General features: G+C 40.7%; 1 protein-coding gene across 1 annotated transcript in view; it reads left to right on the forward strand.

Annotated features, from left to right (window-relative positions):
- The window catches only part of INADL (InaD-like (Drosophila)), a 143166-nt gene that overhangs the window by 113800 nt on the left and 13100 nt on the right, over positions 1 to 16266 (forward strand). The window contains 4 exon segments of the mRNA XM_010007958.1: positions 10107 to 10190; positions 12065 to 12258; positions 13975 to 14122; positions 15266 to 15352. Of these exon segments, the coding sequence (XP_010006260.1) occupies positions 10107 to 10190; positions 12065 to 12258; positions 13975 to 14122; positions 15266 to 15352 (513 nt within the window).

Genomic DNA, 16266 nt, shown 5'->3' on the forward strand with positions numbered 1-16266 from the left:
GGATGAGCTGTGACTCTTGGGGAGATGAACAATAACAAGCCAGCCTTGGCATGGCCAGCTGGGACTGTGTGGGGCCAGGAGGGGCAACCAGCTCTGCAGGATACAGACTGGCAGCACCAGATAGTTCAGTTGCTCACCATAAATTTAGGAAACGTTCCTCAATTATTCTGCTTTTGACTCACTGCATTCTGCTTAAGTTGCTTCAAGACAAAGAATGTAAAGTAATGGGCTTTTCCCTCTGTTCTGCTGGAAAATTTCTATGACATTTTCTTCTTAAATTGTCTGAGAAAAAAGCATCAAGGAATTGTTTAAGAAAAGATGTTCTGGTACTCCTCCAGATGGCACATGGGATTATATCAGCCAAACCTCATCATCACCCAGAGCAGGTGAATGCTGTGATGTCTTGTCCAGTTAGCAATGTGCAGTGAGCCATTTTTGAGTGGTGGACTCACCATCCCTGCACATATTTAAAAGACATGTAGATATGGTGCTGAGGGACATGGTTTAGTGGTGGACTTGGCAGTGCTGGATTAACAGTTGAATATTAAGGTCTTTTCCAATCAAAACAATTTATGAATTTCTGTAAAACAGGATTATCAATCTACAGAGATTTTATTCTTGGCAGAACATGGAAAAAGCATCACTCTAAAGTACCAATATTTTCTTAGTAGGTGGGAATACTCTTTTGCTTCCAGCTGAATAATTTAGTAATGGTTGAGTTGATTACTCATAGTTACTGACTGTATTTGCTGATAATTTGGTGATGAAGACGCTCAGATATGCCAGGGAGGACTCAGCAGTTTCAAGGATGGTATGGGGATATTCCCCCCAGGTAGAGTTAGAAAACCCTGAGAGGGGAGGAGAGCCCAGACTCTCTGGAAATCCCAGTGAAGTACTGAAGAAACACCAACAATATAAAATTGAAAAAGGATTGCTAGAGTGGTGACATAGGGGCTCTTTGGAGTTGGAGTAGCTGGGAGTTGGTCAGTAGCTGAACCTGACAGAGAAAGGAGAAACAGCCTATTTTGTCCTGTGTCTTTTATATGAAAACCAACAACAAACTATTATGCAGAGTTTTCATACTGAATTGTCTACTTTGAATTCGGTTAATTTTTTTCCCCCCTTTTGCTTTCAGCTGACTTTAAGAAAAAGCTTTTTTTAAGGCAATTAGCAAACTTTAAGGTACTCCATCTAGTGGTGGACTTGGCAGTGCTGGATTAACAGTTGAATATTAAGGTCTTTTCCAATCAAAACAATTTATGAATTTCTGTAAAACAGGATTATCAATCTACAGAGATTTTATTCTTGGCAGAACATGGAAAAAGCATCACTCTAAAGTACCAATATTTTCTTAGTAGGTGGGAATACTCTTTTGCTTCCAGCTGAATAATTTAGTAATGGTTGAGTTGATTACTCATAGTTACTGACTGTATTTGCTGATAATTTGGTGATGAAGACGCTCAGATATGCCAGGGAGGACTCAGCAGTTTCAAGGATGGTATGGGGATATTCCCCCCAGGTAGAGTTAGAAAACCCTGAGAGGGGAGGAGAGCCCAGACTCTCTGGAAATCCCAGTGAAGTACTGAAGAAACACCAACAATATAAAATTGAAAAAGGATTGCTAGAGTGGTGACATAGGGGCTCTTTGGAGTTGGAGTAGCTGGGAGTTGGTCAGTAGCTGAACCTGACAGAGAAAGGAGAAACAGCCTATTTTGTCCTGTGTCTTTTATATGAAAACCAACAACAAACTATTATGCAGAGTTTTCATACTGAATTGTCTACTTTGAATTCGGTTAATTTTTTTCCCCCCTTTTGCTTTCAGCTGACTTTAAGAAAAAGCTTTTTTTAAGGCAATTAGCAAACTTTAAGGTACTCCATCTGTAAAATACAGTGATCCACAAAGCCAGGGAAATGGAGCATTTTAGCAGTGCTCCAAAAAATAACAGAATATGCCTGCAGTCAGCTAACAGTATTTGGTGTGAGAGTCAGTAACCCTGGAGTGGGAGAGGAAAAAGCTTTTCAAATAGCCCAGAAGGCTTTCAGGCTTGTTGCAGAGCAGGGGGAGCTTTGTGGTAGTGGTGGGGATGCAGTTTGACAGAAGAATATTTGGATTCATTCTGTCAGTCCAGGTGAGTCATACCTTGCATAAACCCCATCTGTTAGGGAAGGGCAAGGGAATCATCAGGGAAACTGTGACTTTAAATTGCAGCTGTTCAAGACCTGATGTTTGCCCCTGGAGCTGTAAGGGCTAATTACCCTGCCAGCATCTGCATGCTGCCAAGAGCAGGCTGTTGCTAATGCCAAAGCCAAGTCAGATATCTCTGTTTTGTGCTGTGCTGCAGTCAGCAGTGGGGACCTACCTAAACACGAGGATTGATGTGATTTCTGTGTTACTAAACAAACAGGTTCTCCCTTGGCTGAGCTTTCTTCCCTCCCTCTCACCTCAGTTATATTTAGATCCAAGCAAAAATAACTTCATCAGTTATAGACAGCTGAGATCTGAGGGACTCTGTAGGCAATCATCAAGTGCTGCTAGGACTGAAACTGTTCTGGTGGAATACACTTACCTTGTAACTACAAATGAAAAGCAGGATATTGGCCTCAGGAGGGTTTCAGCAATATATGCCGTAGATACTGTTGCTGTTAAGTCTGTCACACAATGAATGGAACAATAGAATGAGGAATCCTAATAGAAGTCCTGAGTTTTTAGTCGTGGCTTGGGTATAGTATAGGAAAGACTTGCAGCTGGGAGGGGAAAAAAATGCAATCACTTTTTCACCATCACCCACATTTATAAAACAGAAGGCAATTTAATGACAGAGTGGTAAATGCATTTAGCTTAATTGTGAGGAACTGCTTTGACTCTTGGTTGGATGATGTTAAAATGAAGTTGGTGGATTCATCATCATTCCAGAAGGAAGTTAGCTTACAACTGCATGAAAAAAACAAACTGCTTTGTACAGCAGTTCTCACAAATGGGAATTAGAGTAGTAAGTTTTGCAAATCCTGTATTTGAGAGGTCTTTGGCAAGGGTTTAGTTGGCTGTGCAGCTAACTCGTGTAGCAGTGCCTTGCTTGAAGAAGTTGGTGTCTTCCAGGAGCGTAAATCAACCATAAAATTTAAGCTAACAATATACAAAAGCAGTAGGACATGTCAGAGTGGACTTCAGGAGTATCTTGCTTGCTGCTAGTTGAAACCACTGGCTTTTGGTTTCCTGTGCCATGTGCATTCAGATTCTCATGCATTCTTTATAACCTGTGTTATACACCGTGCACGGTAACTTTTCATATTTTTTGATTTAATAAAATAATGAGAGTGAGAGAGTTAACATTTTAATATGTACTTCTGTGTTTTATTATTCCCTCTAAAATGAGCATGTATACTTTTTGAAAAACTTTGGTTTGCTTTGGCATGTGAGTCATAGAAACATGGCTCTTTCTATCATTCTGACTTAAGTCATATATTTTTACACTAAACATCTTATTACCTTAGTTTTATTATTTCAGAATCAAAGGAGAGCTTGCAAATGTCTATGACTGCAGACCAAAGGAATGTTAATGAATAGTGCCATTGAATTTTCAGGTTTTAGCTTTTCTGATCTTAGAGAATATAACTGTAAGCAAAAATATTATGCAAGCTGAATAAAATTTAAATAAATAAGGACCAGATGTAACTATAGGGGCCTATAAAATGTAATACAAATATTATCCACTTCCTTAAAATAAATCTGTATTTTAGTATGAAAAATTATATTCATATTGATGTTGTGGATTAATCTTTTTTATGAAAGTTGGCAAGTGAACACCATCTCTTGCAAGAGCTTGTTCTTAAATGGGAAACAGACCTTTTGTTTTGACCTTGAGTAGAGAAGTTTTCCAGTATCATGCAATGTAAAGCATTTTTACATTAACACAGTAATACATTTTTACATTAAATAGCCTGGTTTATTGCAGTAGTGTTTGGCTTAGCGTTCTGGGTGCCTGGTAATGGTTTGTGAGTGCAATTGCAACACATTTGAGTGTTAGGAGGAGGTATGAGCAGCACAATTCATTAGATAAACCCCTTCAAGAAGTTAAGTGATTTGCTTGGGGTTGACCTTTGGCTTTTGTTGCTGTTATCTTTTTTATTCCATTTAGATCTATGCATGAGAGATCATAGATCATAACATAACTGTTGTAATTTCCTCTGCCTACAAGTAAACAGCACCTGGATTTATTTTAACTACTGAGAGATTCTTACATGGGGCTAACTCTTCAGTGAAGCACACTGTGCAACTAGTTGATTTCCAGTTTATCTGTGAACCACCCTGTAAAAATGAAATGACAATTTTACTGCTCTGGACAAAGTATTATAAAAGTTGGAAAGGAAATAACTGATGGCATTGTACTTGCCCCAGGAAAGAGATAAGTTTGTAATCCTGCAGTCAGCAAAAAACCTTGTAGCTTTGTTATCTTTAATAATGCTAATTTAATATAGCATTTGTAACGCTGTAGGAAATTTGTTGGAAACGTGTAATATTAGCTTAGGAAAACTTGTCAACTAAATCAAAAAACATCCTTTCCTGAATGTTGGTTTATATGTAATGTACTTTTTTGTTTCCTCAGGAGAGTACTGTAATTCATGCAGAAAGCTTGCACTTAATACATAATTTTGATTAGTGGCAAGATTCTTTCACCTAACTGCCGACCAAACTGAAATACAGGCATGTAAAATTAATGTAATTCCAGCAGTTGGCTCCGCCTCCTTTCTAGCACTGCCCCAACATGTAGGTTCCCTAGAATGTGGTGTCTCTGTATTGACCTGGACTTTCAGCATCATTGTCTTACGTGTGTTCAGAAGCGTCTAGCAGACAGGTTCCTTTTCCCCATAAAATGCTCCCTTGGTCCAAGACAAATGGCTGGCAATGCTCTGGTGCTAGGGAGATGGATCTGGTTTCTACTCAGTCTTGGGGATTGTTTTGCCTGATGATAACCGCCTTAAAAAGCACATCTTGGAAAACATGGTTTGGGATTTTCAAACAACTAATTTCTAACTGAGTACGTTACCCAGTGTCATTCTGTTCTGTTGATTATTGCAGTCCTCAATGTGTAGTGGTTCACCTTACTGCTGTGAAACACCTTTGATCCTACAAAAAAATGGCTTGCAGGCTGAAAGAGCATAGCCAAGATAAATTCAAAGTTAATCTTAGCTCAGTTAAAGCAACAGCTGCTTGTGAATGATCTGCAGTAGAAAAGGACTATTCAGTATTATGCAAGAAGCCTCTTTCCCAAAATTCAGACCTTCTTCTGTGTCTAATCCAGCCCACATCAGATAGGTAGGGATTTCTCTGCTTTGTTTCTTGTGAGATTTTCTCTCTTGCATGCTGATCCACCTTTTCTCACATGGTAGAACTTCATCAACATATCCACAATACTTAATGTTTGAACCTCCTCTGGGTGTTGTGTCCTTTTACTCCTTTGCCCTCTACTCCCTGCATTTGCAAATAACAGTCTGGGGGCTGCTTTTCAGTGTCAAGGGGCACCTGCCTTGAAAGCTGCTGCTTGTCCTTCTGAAGAACAGCTGCACAGAAGAAAAGAAACACTAGGGAAACTGGCTCAGGAGCTATAAATTTGCAGAAAACATGTGAGCAGTCCAAGCCTAAAGCCAAACAGCCTGTGAGACTTTCTCACCACTGTTTATTGCAGGCTGGTCCTGCAGGCTTTTAAGGTTTGCTTGGTCAGTGATTTTCCTGACTAGAAAGCTGACTTTACCACCTTTCTCCTGAAGGCTCCATCAAGACGGTGCTATGTGGTCATTGCCTGAGGTCTCTGCCATACCAGTTCTTGACATTTAAGATACAAAGATTAAGCTGTCACTCTTACTGAATTTAATTCTTAACACGAGCATTTCTATTTGTACTCTCTGCTGCTGGGTGAGTTGATTTCCTTCCCCTCCCAGGTCTCTGAAGTTGTTATAAATCAAGCAGAAAAAGTATCCATAGCTGGGGAAGGTGGCAGGGGGGGAGGAACTGTGAGTTGAGTGCTATTCCCCTCCCTCAGACAGAAAGCAATGCAATATAGATCATGCTGTGTACTTTTTTCAAGTTGTGCTTTCCATAAATGAGTTTCAGACTGGGTGTTAATTTGTGTGTTTGCTGTTCAGGAGCCATCTCTCTGTACCAGTGTTGTTCTTCAAGGTGTCCACCTTCCATGAACTTTTCTGCTTGTCTGCCTTTTCTTCCACAGCCCAAACCTTTTTTCTTAGTCAGTGTGAGCATTGTCACTCGTGTTGCTCAAGAAGACTGTGCAACGACCGTGGTATTCTGCTGGCAAAGTGAGTAAGGACTGTGTAGCTGTCCCACACCTCATATCTGAACCTTACCAAGTGCCATTTAATGTGCTGTGTTGCAGGCTCAGTACACATTACCAGTTGTTAACAGTTTTGGTGCATATCCTGTACCAAACATGTATGTTCTTGCATGTTTGGGAACTACTCTGGCTTGTAGGTGATTTTTTTAGCCATGCAGTACAGATAATGTCAGTGCAGCCAGCTTCATCTCACTGGGATGCAGGCCTTTTAGTAGCCTTCAGGAGAAGGCATTGTTCAACCAACAATGTTTGACAGCCTCAGCAGTAGCAGACAACATTCCTCCTATACTTTGTATTTCAGTCTTTTCATGGTCAGAGAGTTAAGGTTTATGCCTGCAAGCATGGACTTTGTTTGGCATGTTAAAGTGCTGTTTATGTGCCCTGGCTTGTATTCTTCATCCTCCTCTCCCATACAAGAAAAGTTCAACGTTGCATTAACTCCTGAGATATATAGAGCAGTCTCAGACTAACAGAGCATTCTTTGACAAAATATACAAAGATTAAAGCTCCAGGTTTTTTAATGTATTTGTAAACCTTACGCAGCATGTGCTTTCAGCAGCTGGATATCTTTCTTTAAACAATCGTGTTCTTGATATATGAGAGTGTTTTCCTTTTCCCCTTCTGCACGGACAGTTTTTGCACCTCTGCCAAGCTACATTGTGCAGTGCCGTGATCTATATGAAACTGGCAATGAAAGGAGGTGGGGAGGGAGAGGAGTGAAAATCTGTCCAGAGCCACAATGAATTCATAGCCTCTAGTTGAACATGGACACCACTTGCCCTTCCTCCCTCTCGACTGTTTGATTTTGAACTGTTTAGGCCTTGACTTCTAGAGGAACTTAAAGCATTCAACTGAATTCCAGGCTAGTGAACAGGAGCTGCAGACATCCAGTAACCAAAACCCATCCTTTAAATGAATGCTGTCTATTGTTTTAGTCATGATAGATCCTAGTTTTTTTCTGAGGCATTGAAGGGATGTTACAGTTCAAGTCTGTTGCATGCCAGTACAGACCAGGGTTTGCTTAGATGGTTGGCGTGTGGCGTTACATGTTAAAATGTTGATATAATTTAAAATGTCCAATAACATCAATAGTTTGTTTCTAGAGATTTGTCATGGATGATCAAAACTAGCAGAGTCTTACCTAGATCCCACTAGATCCAGTGGAATTAGATTTCTCGTTTAAATGCACTTTGAGCTGATCCTGGAAGTAGCAGAGGAAAGATGTCGTGTTTATCATAGTTTTTAAGCTAAGGAAGGTAAGACTATCCTGTTTATGCTTATGGTCTGTTTAAAAATCTTAACAGTACATTGTGGACACATTGCTTCACTCTGTTTTTAGTCGATTTGATAAGCCTGATTCAGCTACACTATTGAAAAAAAAAATAGTTAAGAAAAGCAGTGGTTTGGCAGGCCAGTGAGATGTTTCCTTTGTTGGGGTAGGCACAGACCAAACAGGAATGTACCTTCTCATGCCATATGTATTTTTAGTGCTAGGTCTGGCTTCTAACACATGCAGGAACCTCAGTGTAATACTGAATTGTTGCCTTTTCAAATAGATGATGCAGATTGTTCAAACTGATAACATTTGGTGGTTCCTGAATCTGCACTTGTAGGTATGTGTTTAGTAATGCAGCACTGGGAAGGGCTGGTAACTCCAGTTCGTTGACCATTTTTAAAGCAACCGCAGATGAAAAACAAACTTAAAGAAATGTGAGTGGAAGCTCCTTGCTCAGAGATTAGGAAATATCAGATTAACTACAGTTGGAAATTGTTTGATCTGCCCATCTTGTATACGTGCCCAGTCTGCTGTTACATGGTCACATTGCTGTTTTTCTGAACCTCATGTTCTTCCTCTGCCCTACTGTGTCCTAGGTGAATGATGCTGTCTTAACATGCTGCTTGATATTTTGTGTAATCTCATTGGCCCCTTCTGAATGCCTTCCTTTGTTAAGTGTTTTTAAAAAGTAAAAGTGAAGTGTGCTAGGGAAGTTCTAAACCACAGACTTTTTCTCAAAGTTACCCGCCATCAGCCTCAGGTGAAAAACTATACATCACTGTCACCCTCCTGGCTTTCACCCAGGCAGAAGTCTCTTGTGTTGACTTGATTATTTTTAAAACAAAGGTAACAAACAAACAAAAAAAAGACCCCAGTACCAACCAAACAGAAAACCACAACAACCAAAATCCCACAACTGAGTGAAGATCTAAGTCATGTATCAGAGCTGAGATGGATGTGCACGTGTTACTCTGTCCCACTGGTAATGGCTGTTTCCATTATTTCCAGAAAACCCTGCAGTTGCCAGTGGTGTGTGTATATATACACACTTTATTTCTTTTTAATCAAACCATTCTTTTGATTTTCTTAATTACCTTGGTACACAGCTCGCAGTATTTTGCCTTGGTTTATGTAGATTGCAATCTTGTTTCCCCCATCTGGGACGCTTGTATCAGCTGTAATCCATTTGTGATGAAAATCCTTCAGGCTTTTTTCAGTGCCTGGTGTTCATGTATCAAAGAGGAAGCTTGTGAGAGTGGTGCTGTGCTCCAGCAGCAGCAGAGCAACTGTAGATACAAGTCCACATCATTAAATAAGGTGTAGTGGGAATGAAAGACAATAATGCTCTCAATGTTGTCTTGATCACAGCATTAGCTTAAGGGCATTTGAGTTTTCTTTCAGTTCAAAATGCACCATGTGCCCTGGGAAAGGATCGCAAGGCAACACTGGGAGGGGAGGAAGTTAACTTGGTGATGAGAGATGTAGTATCTAGCAGTGTTTTCCAAACACGAAGGCACTTTGTTCTATCCCAGCAGCTTTTTCCTGCTCCAGGAAGGCAGTGCACAGCGGGGCTTGCACGCTGGAACCTTGTTGCTTTTTGTTGCAAACGCTGCGGAAAGTCTCTTTGACTTGTACCTCAAACTGGTTTAGGAACTTCACAACCGTAGCAGTTTGGGTGGGGGGGATGTGTCTGAGAATGGGTTATCTGATACCTACGTATCTAATTGAAAATCACCACAGCCATTTTAATGTTTGTAGCTGTTTCTGGGTCTTTGCTGGTGACACTGAGGAGGGGAGCACATTTGGCAGAGTGAAGTGATCCATCCTTCTAGCTGTCAGGCCTGCAGCTCAAGCCTTGTGGCAGGATGTTCACCTATTTTTTTTTAAAGGGGGGAAAAAAGAAAAAAGAAACAAACCAGAACAATGCAAAGGGAAAGCACCAGCAAGAGAACAGTATGTTCTTTGTAATGCTTTTTCTTTGGGGACATCTATTGCTGGCAATAAGATTAAATCACTGAAACCTTCCCTGAAGCTACATCTGCCACTGCCTACATTTTCCAACCTCAGTAATAAACTAACATTTGCCATTGTTCGTTTCTTCTGGATTTCATTTCTTGCAGATTTAACCAGCCCTATTTACCACAAAGCATTCAGTTCTTGCTTAAACCTGAGATCAATGCCAAGTCCCTAAAAATATTCATAGCTCCAAAGAATCTGGTTTTAAATAATGTCATAAAAAGTAGACGATATTAATACAGCAGTTCACACTGAGTTCATGTACTGCTGATGCCAATGTATAGAAGTGATGGAAGCCTAAGAAGCTCCAGACAAGACTGGGGGTGAAGAAAGTCCTTCTTTTACCTTTCTACTAGTTACCTATATTTTCAGAATGTTGTGGTTTATGTTGTATTTTGGGCTCTGTGGGGTGGGTCCTGGCTGCCAGTTTTGGAGGGAGGATTCACACCACCCCCTTCTTCCCACAGGATGCCATAGTGATCCATGAAGTGTATGAAGAAGGGGCAGCAGCCCGAGATGGCAGGCTTTGGGCTGGCGATCAGATTCTGGAGGTAAATAAGTCTCTCCATGAATATACTTGCTTGTATCTTGGTCACATACAGTTTTATTCAGTACAGTGCAGGTTTCTTGCAGGGGAAAGAGGGATCAGTGGTTTGGATCTGTACTTGAAGCTTTTTTTGTTACTGAGAACATCCTGACAAATTCATATTTCCTTATATATTCATATAAACTGAAGGTACAAATTGAGAATATATTAAATTTAATTGAGCAAGGAAGTTCTCGAGTTACATAGTTCAGCTGTCATGTCCAATAGCTCAGGATTATTCCTCTGTTTAATTTTTCATTTGGAGGCCTGTGCTGCCACTTCCTCTGCAAACGAACCAGTGAGCTGGGGCGGGAGGGCAGGGGTGGCCACAACTTGGGAAACCTGGGAACACACAGGATTGTTTCTGCCAATAAATGTCATGTTTTTCCCCTGCAGACAAGCATGGAAACCGAGGAAGGAAAGGGTTAAGAGAGAAGTGTTGGGCTGCAAATGAAACTTTGGTCAGGCAGGGGTTCAGAAGCTGCTTCCAGCCTCTCGCTGTCAGATCAGGACAAATTCCCAGCATGGCCATTAAAGCTTCGGTGTGTAGGGTTAGAAAAATAGCAAGGGATACTTGGGGAGTTGTCTTTACAGCTCTTGCATGGAAAATATTTTTTTTAGCTTTAAGGTCTGAGTGTTGTTTTTGTTTTATAAATAACCATGTATTAACAGAGCACAATAATTAGGGGATAAAAATGGGGAAGGTTAATTAATTCTTCTCTGGCCGAACAGGAAAGTGCTCATGTTTCTGTGCCATAATATTGTTGTTATTTCAGTTTTTAAAAGCCGTACTAATGAATCAAAAAGATGACTCAGAATTAGTTTCAGATTAGTATGATAAAGCACACACAGATGCCTATGTCAAGAAAAGAACACCAATGCAAAATATAAATGTGTGCAGAAATTAGTACAAAAGAATATAATTACTATGGATTAGGCTTAATTATCTTAATGTAAAATTAAGTATGATTATAACTTTGCATATCAAGAAATACTGAGAAGCATTTTCATTGCCTTAAATCTTACCATGTTATGTAAGTGGATTAACCTTGTATTGTTATTCATTTATCGTTCATGCTGCTTCCTAAGGAGACTTCTAAAATATTTAAGCATCAATTTTTGTTTTTTTTTAATTAAGAAATAAAAGATGGTTTTTGTCAACAGAATACTTGCAAAGACCTTAAAGGGCATCTGTGGATCAGGCTTGGCAAAATTAGGAAATTAAGTTTCAAGTTGCAATAGTTTTTTTTTTTAATACTTGAGCATTCAATCAGAACTTCTTGTCCTATCTGATATTACTAAAATGCTAAAATATTTCCAGGTTATTATAAGAGAAATGTAACTGAGTGCTCCAGGAGTGGTCTTGTGTGCCATCTATTGGAATAATGCAAAATAACCATTTACCATGTCTTGCCTGGGCTTCACCATTACCATCTGCTCATGTGTCTGATTCCTCCTGTCTCCAGCTTGGCAATGTGGTTCAGAGAAGGAATCTGAGCAGTAAGAATGTTTAGGAAGCTCAAAGAAGCACATCCCACTTTGTCTAGTCATGAGAAAGAAGCATTGCTTGAGGTTTCAGCTGTTGAAAAGCAGGGAAGAACACCCACAAAACTTGCAGACCAAAACGTTTTGATTACTGTGGTTTACTCCAGGCAGCGGCACAAAGGACTGAACTCACTCAGTAGGAGATCCAGGAGCTCAGCCTTCTGGAAATGGGATCACTAAATTAGAGTGCCAAGGGGTGTCAATTGGAGAGATTTTTCCTGTCACACAAGGGTAGGGTGTGATGAAAAGATCATTTATATATGTCATTTGGAAAGAAAACACTGATTATTTCAGGTGAACGGGATCGATCTGCGGAGTGCCAGCCATGAAGAAGCTATCACTGCCCTGAGACAGACACCCCAGAAGGTGCAGTTGGTTGTTTATAGAGATGAAGCACATTACAAAGATGAAGAAAACCTGGAAATTTTCTATGTAGATATACAAAAGAAAACGGGCCGAGGACTAGGGCTCAGCATAGCTGGAAAACGGTAAGAGCATCTCTCTGCTCAGACTGTGCTTCGGGTTTGCTTTTTGCTGTATAAACAACTGTAGCCCTTAAAGGCAATGTGAAATAAAGGAAAAACTCTGCAAGGAACAGAGTATTCTATCTAAGCAACTTCAAGGATGCCCTGGTGCTGTGGTCCTGGCTCCTGTATCAGAACAAGCCTTGGCAAAGGCTGCTGCTGCCCAGGAGGGCTCCCACCACGAGGCGAGTGTCCTGCTCAAGGGGACTGGGGCCAAGTGGGCACATGCAGAACCAGGAGGTCAGTGTTCAGCTGGCTACACGCTGTGTCTCAGGGCTTGGAAGCCCCGGCCATGGCTTTTCTGATTTCAAAATGGGAGGAGGAACCTCCTTGTTTCCAAATAGTAGGACATGCCTTTGAAAATGGATTTGTGAGTTAGGTCTAGCTCCTGCTCGAGTTCAAAGGGACCAGTGTTAGTGGAGGGTAAGAGGCTGAGTTAGGCTCAAATCCTGAACCGTGTCAAAGTGACAGCACAACAACACAGACAGCAGCTCTGTGAGTACAGAGCCTGAGATACAGTGGTAGGTAACAGCAGCTTAATAAAATGTGACTTTTTACTGATGTATTTCTAAGCCATTGCTATTAGATCATTCGAACCAGGGCACTGCTAGATGTAATCTTTCATTGCTAGAAGAGATTTACAGCATGCCACTGGTGAGCACTCCTTCAGTGCTGGTGCACAAGAGTCATATGGTTGCTCTTCTGCATTGCCAAAGAAAATTTATTTTCTCAATTACAAATCATCGTGTCATTATCCTGGCTCTTGTCTGGTCAGTAAAGTTTCTGCAGCAGTTTTTTACAAGAGTGGTAATGTTTAACCCAGGTGTTGTGAGCAGATTGTGGGTTGGGTAATTAATTTAGCTTATGTAAATTACCTTACAGATGGTAATCACAGTCTCCAGCCCTCCCACGTTTGCTTCTGTGCAAAACTTTCTGTGCTATTGCTAAGTGGTTTCCTCGTGGGGTTTCCCATCTTAGAGACAGCCCAGTTTCCCAAGTTGATCAAATGATACCCACATACAATTCAGGCGGTGGAGTGTTGTGTCCTTCAGGCTGCAGGACACCAAACTTTGGCACTACAGCCACCACCAGCTTATGGCATAGTGATACCCAGGTCTTGTGGCCCAGGGAGGGGACTCCGCTGCAATAACTAAGCTAATAAATAAATACATTCCTCCCATCTGTGTGGCCTGCCACAGAGCTAGGTTTTCTGCTGAATAACTCATGTGCAAACTATAAAAGTATTTTCTGCAGACATCCCCCTGCTCTTATGTTGGGGGCCTCCAGGAAAGAAACTGAGCTGAACCTTTAGAAGCAATATGAAAAAAAATTAAAAATCTGAGGCTGAATAACTCATATCAGGCCCATCAGGAAATAGTATAGCTCCATCTTAGACTGATCCTTGGTGTTTTATTCCTACAAGTGGTTTTTTTCATTAATCTGTATGGATCATACAGTTGGAACTAATGTTTCAAGGGGAAAGACAGCATTAAATATAGCAAAACATGTCTTGGTTTTAATACTGAGATTTTTTACACTGAGATGGTTGAATAGAATGTAAAACTAGTTCTTCCTCTGCTCACAGGTTTCTTTTAATGTCTCTTAAATGCAAGTAATCTAAATTGGTCTCACAAAGAATATTGGATTGTGTAATTAGCCATATGCTTCTTGCATTGTTAGAAATGGAAGTGGAGTGTTTATCTCTGACATTGTTAAAGGAGGAGCTGCAGACCTAGATGGAAGATTAATTCAGGGAGATCAGATTTTGTCTGTAAATGGAGAGGATATGAGAAATGCCTCACAAGAGACTGTTGCCACTATACTTAAGGTGAGTACATAATACATTTTAAGATATTGAATTGCAGTTACTGACACTAGGCAAGGTAATTATCCTGAAGTGCTGTTTACACATATGCAGGACAGCTCAAACTGATTATCAAGACAGGGATTTCCTCTGAAATAACTTCAGGAGATTCATTTAAAATTACTTTTCCACACATATTTACAAGTGGGATGATATGAAGTGGGAAAACAAAGACACATCTAGTATTTAGCCATTTATTTGTAAATGCAACGGAGTATTTCATACGTTAGAAAAATACTTGGAAACCTGAGAGTTAGACAAATCAGAACTGAAATCCAGTTCCTTTGGCTTTTCTGCACTAACCTGCAGCTATAAAATGCAGCTTAAATCCATTTCTGCACAGCTTTCCATCTAACAGGAGTGATTTTATACTCTGAAGTTGTGCAGTCTGGGAGAATTTCCTTTTTTCCATTAGGAAGCAGGTGGCAGCTGGTGTCAGAGGAGAGGGCAGGGCATGGCCTGGCTGTGTGTGCCTGATGTTGGCTTCTCCATACAGCTCCCAGGCCCCACAGCCTGCACCAAGTGTGAAAGGATGGGTGGGTATGATGCTGCAGACCCATTTCTATCCCAAACTGCATCTGGAGACAAGAGCTTTTTCCCTGCCTTCAACATGGGTGTTTTTCCATATAATTTCTTCCATTCTTGAAGGGAAAGGCTAATCATTTCCTTGTTTATTCCATTCAGCTGGAACTTGGTTAGGCAAAAGTTTACCTATTTAAGAATTGGAAATGGGTGGTAGGAGGGTATATTATTAAGTTGAATATATATGTGTTAAATTCACCCCTTTTCTACAGTGTTTTTCTCTGAAGTGTTTTTTCATAAGGATTGTTTTGTGGGGGCTTTTTGTTTATTTTTACTAAGCATTTGGCCATCTACAGTTTCCCAGTAGGAAGATTTGTACTGACTTCACCAATCAGGATAAATTTTCAGGATAAACCTAAATCCAGGGGTGGGTACTTTTTGTATTGTCTAAACCCAAATGTTAATGTTTTGAGCGTTCCTTGTGGTTTTCTTCACGGAGCTGTGGTGCTGACTATAAATGTAGTTCTCTCCAGGAGAGCATGAAATATTATGTCTAAATGCTGTACATTGTGGTTTTCTTCCAAGTGTGCCCAAGGTCTAGTGCATCTTGAGCTTGGGAGACTGCGAGCTGGATCATGGCTGTCATCCCGGAAAACCTCCGAAAACACTCAGGTTAGTGACAAATTCATATGTACAAAATGGAGCTGTGAAGGGCAGGGCCTGGGGATGGTGCACAGGCTCAGTCCTCCCATAGACACTTCTCACTGAGGATGTGGAACAGAATATTTTATTCCAACAATTTTCTGTGTTGAACTGCAAAGGAAGTGTCATGCTGAAATGCTGCTTCAGTAGAAGAGCTAGTTAATGTATTTTTTTGTTTAAGGAGTGTCTTCCTGAGACACCAAAACCACAGAATATCTTTCTCAAATAATGATGCCCAGAAATATTTCTAGACCTGCCAAAAATGCTGAATGTATTTTCTGCAGCTGTTTTGTCAATCAAAATGAGTTAATGAAACTGAACTGTATCTTTGCCTATCTTATGGCAGAACCACAGGAGAGCTGCTTTCTTCTAAAAGAAAACACAGAGCAATTTCCTGCTTCACTTGCTTTTTACCTGAAGCGAGGACAACAATTCATTTTTCAATCAGTGCAGGGCTTTTCCCCTCTCCCTGTGCCTCCCAGTCAGCTCAGATACTGATACCATTTGTATTAAAGCCTGGGTACTGCAAGGGAAAAGAACACAGCAAAATTACTTAGAAAGCTTTTAAAAATGTATTTTCCTTCTGAAGACCGACTGCTTTGCTGTGATATCTAAGTTGCCATTGTCCCTGAGAGAGACAAGCTGTGGTTCCCAGCAGCACTGTTGCTCTAGAATGTTTTGCCCCCTCTCTGCCCAGGGGCAGTTGTCAGGGAACCAGGAGACATAACTTGCACATCATCTTCCTCTCACATTGATGTGTGAGATGGCAGGAGAGGCTGCACACCGGTGGGATCCAGCCAAGCCACCACAGGTGCTCAAAGGACTTAGTCTTGGAAATGGAGAAAGCTGTAGGAAGCTTAGGGGGGATGCAAGTTAAAGCAGGA

This window comes from Chaetura pelagica, unplaced genomic scaffold (genome assembly GCF_000747805.2).
Source record: "Chaetura pelagica isolate M959 unplaced genomic scaffold, ChaPel_1.0 scaffold212, whole genome shotgun sequence".
Classification (NCBI taxonomy): Eukaryota; Metazoa; Chordata; class Aves; order Apodiformes; family Apodidae; genus Chaetura; species Chaetura pelagica.